This window comes from Manis pentadactyla, chromosome X, assembly GCF_030020395.1.
Source record: "Manis pentadactyla isolate mManPen7 chromosome X, mManPen7.hap1, whole genome shotgun sequence".
NCBI classification, from domain to species: domain Eukaryota; kingdom Metazoa; phylum Chordata; class Mammalia; order Pholidota; family Manidae; genus Manis; species Manis pentadactyla.
The window spans coordinates 77,876,461-77,881,057 of NC_080038.1; the positions used below are offsets into that span (position 1 = coordinate 77,876,461).

General features: G+C 50.3%; 1 protein-coding gene across 1 annotated transcript; it reads right to left on the reverse strand.

Annotated features, from left to right (window-relative positions):
• Positions 1–866: 866 nt before the first annotated feature.
• Positions 867–4,160, reverse strand: LOC118934473 (uncharacterized). The gene is made up of 2 exons (XM_057495576.1): positions 4,093–4,160; positions 867–2,703 (listed from the first exon to the last, which is right to left on the reverse strand). Exon 2 carries the CDS (start codon positions 2,272–2,274, stop codon positions 1,432–1,434), a length of 843 nt encoding a protein of 280 aa, XP_057351559.1. The 5' UTR covers positions 2,275–2,703; positions 4,093–4,160; the 3' UTR covers positions 867–1,431.
• Between the last annotated feature and the right edge of the window lie 437 nt (positions 4,161–4,597).

The window sequence follows — 4,597 nt, forward strand, 5'->3', positions numbered from 1 at the left end:
TACACAAACGAAGTTTAAGGGGGTTATCCGTCCGAGTTACTCGCCAATCCGGGTCCAGCTGGGGCGCTTTCTTCAGATGTGAAGTGTGTACCCAGGAGGAGATGCCATCCACTTTCACAGCTGTGGGAGTAGTCAGGAGGACGATGAAGGGTCCTTTCCACCGGGGCTCAAGATTTCCCATTCGGTGTCGTCTCACATAGACAGAGACCACCTGGAACTGATGAAGTATTGAGAAGTCCTCTGGCCGATAGGCTTCCCGGATGGAGGCCCACACTTCTCTCTGCACAACTTCTAGGGCCCATAACCTTTCAAGCAGAAACTTATTAGTTACACATTCAGGGGATGTATGGAGGTGAGCCGATTTGAGCGGAGCCGGGGCTCCAAACATTATCTCAAAGGGTGTTAGTCCAAAACGACCGGGGGTGTTTCTAACTCTAAATAAGGCAGAGGGAAGGAGGGCTAACCAATCACATAAACCAGTCTCTATGGATAATTTAGTCAAGGTCTCTTTTAGAGTTCTATTCATCCTTTCTACCTGTCCTGAGCTCTGGGGCCTGTATGCACAATGCAATTTCCAATCTGTCCCCAGGATCTTGGCCAATCCCTGACTTACCTGGGCAACAAAGGCAGGACCATTGTCGGAGCCGATTACCTTTGGAATTCCGAACCTAGGAAATATCTCTTCAAGAATCTTCTTGGACACCGTCTGAGCCATCTCGGTCTTGGTAGGGAAAGCTTCTGCCCATCCTGAAAAGGTATCCAAGAAGACTAGGAGGTACTTATGTCCATACTTAGAAGGCTTAATTTCAGTGAAGTCAACTTCCCAGTAAGCTCCCGATCTCCGTGAAGCCTTTTTCCACATATTACTTGACGTTTATTCACATTTACCAATTGGCAAGGAACGCAATTTCTCACCACCTCGTCTGCCATTTCTCCCAAACCAATGATGTGATAAGGGGAGTTTCGAGCCAGGGTTTTTAGGTTCTTGGCCCCCAAATGCGTCAACTGATGTAGTTGCTTTAAGTATTCTCCTGCCTCTTTCTGGGGCAGAATATTTTTCCCATCTCCTGACTCATATGTTCCAAGGGGTGAGGATTTTTGGAACCCCAGCTTGTCCATCTGAGCGAGATCCTCGGGTGTATACTGGAACCTCTTAATACATGTGGCTTCTGGGTATACCTGGAGGGATAAGATGTTCATTCCCTGGGCTGCTTGTTTCGCAGCTTGGTCTGCCCTCCGATTTCCTTGAGCTACTGGAGAGTCATTTTTCTGATGCCCAGGGCAATGTATTATTGCCACTTCCCTAGGCCTATGGATGGCTTCCAATAAATCTAAAATTTCTTGTTTGTTTTTAACATCTTTTCCGGCAGAAGTTAACAGTCCTCTCTGTCTATAAATAGCCCCGTGTATATGAGCGGTGGCAAAAGCGTATCAGCTGTCAGTGTAGACGTTAAGTCTCTTACCTTCCGCCATCCTTAGAGCCTGGGTCAGGGCGACGAGTTCTGCTCTCTGTGCAGAAGTGCCCGTTGGGAGTCCGCTGGCCCACACGATCCGGTCATCATCTACCACTGCAGCTCCCGCCATCCTCTTACCTACCATGATGTAACTGCTCCCATCCGTGTACCAAGTCAGGAGTCCCGGTCCTTCTAAGGGCTGATCTCGTAAATCCCGGCGGGTCCCCGTCTCCTCAACCAGAATTTCCTGGCAGGCATGGAGCACTTCTTTTCCCAAATCGGGGAGAAGAGTAGCCGGGTTTAGGATGGCGGGCGGGACAAATTCCACACGATCGCGATTCAGGAGCAAGGTTTGGTAGTGAGTCATTCTGGCATTCGACATCCATCTTTCAGGTGGTTGCCGAATTACGCTTTCCAGCGCATGCGGAGCAACCACAGTGAGTTTCTGTCCCAGTGTAAGTTTGTCAGAATCCTTAACTAAGAGGGCCATGGCCGCCACTACTCTCAAACAGGCGGGCCATCCACTACTTACTAGGTCTAATTTCTTTGACAGGTAGGCGACAGGTCTCTTCCAAGGTCCCCATTGTTGGGTCAACACTCCGCGAGCCACTCCGCTCTGTTCATCCACAAAAAGGACAAACGGCTTAGTCACGTCTGGCAATGCCAGAGCGGGTGCCGACAGGAGGGCCTTCTTAATATCATCAAAGGCCTGCTGTTGTTCAGATCCCCAAACAAACGGGGCCGCCCCTTTGGTTAGGGGATACAGAGGGGTGGCTAAGGTAGCATATCCGGGTATCCACAGTCTACAAAACCCTGCCATCCCCAGAAACTCACGAACCTGGTGTGGAGTAGTGGGAACCGGGATCTGTGTCACAGTCTGCTTTCGGGCTTCAGTGAGCCACCTTTTACCTTCTCTCAGGGAATATCCCAAATAAGTCACTTGTTGTTGGCAGATCTGTGCCTTTTTGGCAGATGCCCTATACCCCAGTTTAGCAAGTTCAGTCAGAAGGGCTCCAGTAGCTTCTTGGCAGGCTTCCCAGGTAGGGGCCGCTATTAATAGGTCATCAACATATTGTAACAAAGTTACCTGTGGGTTGGAGGCTCGGTAAAAAGCCAAATCTCGATGTAGAGCCTCATCGAAGAGGGTAGGCAAATTCTTGAATCTTTGTGGCAAACGTGTCCAGGTCAATTGTCCAGTAGTTCCTGTGGAAGGATCTTTCCACTCAAAAGCAAACAGCGGTTGGCTATTCTGGTGCAGGCGTAGGCAAAAGAAAGCGTCCTTTAAATCCAGAACTGTATACCAGGTGTTTTCCGGGACCAGGGAGCTTAAGAGATTATAAGGGTTTGGCACAGTGGGGTGAATGTCCTGTGTCCTCTTATTGACTTCCCTCAAATCTTGTACTGGTCGGTAGTCTTCTGTTCCCGCTTTCTTTACAGGCAGCAAGGGAGTGTTCCTCGGGGATTTACATTTTACTAATATCCCCTGTTCTATAAGCCTCTGGATATGGGGCCTAATTCTATCTCTGGCTTCTTTACTCATTGGATATTGTTTCACGGTCACTGGTAAGGCTGAAGCTTTCAAGTCTATGACCACGGGGGGCTGGTTTACAGCAAGCCCCATACCCGCCGTCTCCGCCCAGGCTCCTGGGAACTGGTCAAGCCACTCCTGGCCAACTCGGGAGGTTTCTGATTTCTTAAAAAGGCAGTATTCATCTTCTAATCTTATGGTCAGGACACTTAGGCCCAAAGGTTTTTTCTCCTGATTAGTCACTTGAGTTTCTTCAGCTTGGAAGGATATTTGGGCCCCTACTTTGGTCAAAATGTCTCTACCTAACAGGAGTATGGGGCATTCCGGTATGACAAGGAATGAGTGGTTTACTCGTCCCACTCCTAAGTCTACTGTTCTTCGGGTAGTCCATGCATATTGTTTCTGGCCCGTAGCCCCGAGCACCCAAGACTTTTTGCCAGAGAGGGGGCCCTTAGCTTGGGTCAGTACAGAATGTTGAGCACCGGTGTCCACCAGAAACTCAACGGGTTGCCCCTCCACCTTCAGGGTTACCCTGGGCTCGGGGAGGGGCTCCGAGCCCCGTCTTCCCTAATCTTCATCTTCTAGCAGAGACAACACCTTTTTTGGAGGCCTCTGCGGTAGCTTTTTAGGGCATTCTTTCACCCAATGCCCCTTTTCCTTGCAATATGCACATTGGTCCTTCTCTAAAGGGGGCTGGTTGCCCAGGTGCCCTGACTTGCTAGTTCTGCCGCTAGAGGGCGGGCACCCCCTTCCTTCTACTACTGCAGCCAAGATTCTTGTTAAATTTTTCTCATGCTTCCTGTCCCTCTTTCCCTCTTTACCTTCTCTTTCCTTCTCCTTCCTCAATTCTTTCTCTTCCTCAGTCTCTCTCTTGTGATAAACCTTTTCAGCCTCTTTCACTAACTCTCTCAGTGACAAATCTTGTAAGCCCTCTAATCTCTGAAGCTTCTTTCTAATGTCGGGCGCTGATTGTCCGATAAAAGCAAGAGCCACTGAAGCACTGTGCTCTTCAGAAGTGGGGTCAAAGGGAGTATATCGCCTGAAGGCTTCCATCAGGTGCTCTAAGTACACTGCGGGTGCCTCAGTGGCTCCCTGACTAACCTCTCTTACCTTGGCCAAATTGGTGGGGCACCTTGCGGCCCCGCGGAGACCCGCCACCAGAGCCTGGCGATAGATGGTTAGTCACTCCCTACCTTCTGGAGAATTAAAGTCCCAGTTGGGTCTGGTCAGCGGGAACCCCCTTTCTATATCATGAGGGAGTTGCGATGGTCGTCCATCAGCTCCAGGCACGTTCTTTCGTGCCTCCAGGAGGATCCTTTCTCTCTCCTCCGTGGTGAAGAGCACCTGTAAAAGCTGCTGACAATCATCCCAAGTGAGCTGGTGAGAAAACATCAGGGACTCTATCAGCCCCGTCAGTCTCTGCGGTTCCTCTGAAAAAGGAGGGTGGTTAGCTTTCCAGTTATATAAATCAGCAGAGGAAAATGGCCAATATTGCAGAGGTTGGAAAGGCGGGTCCCCTTCCTCTCCGAGGATGGGGGCCCCATAAGACCGGAGGCGAAAAATACCCGGTGGGTCCAATGTGGCCCCTTGGCGGCGCCGAGTTCCCTGGGCCGGT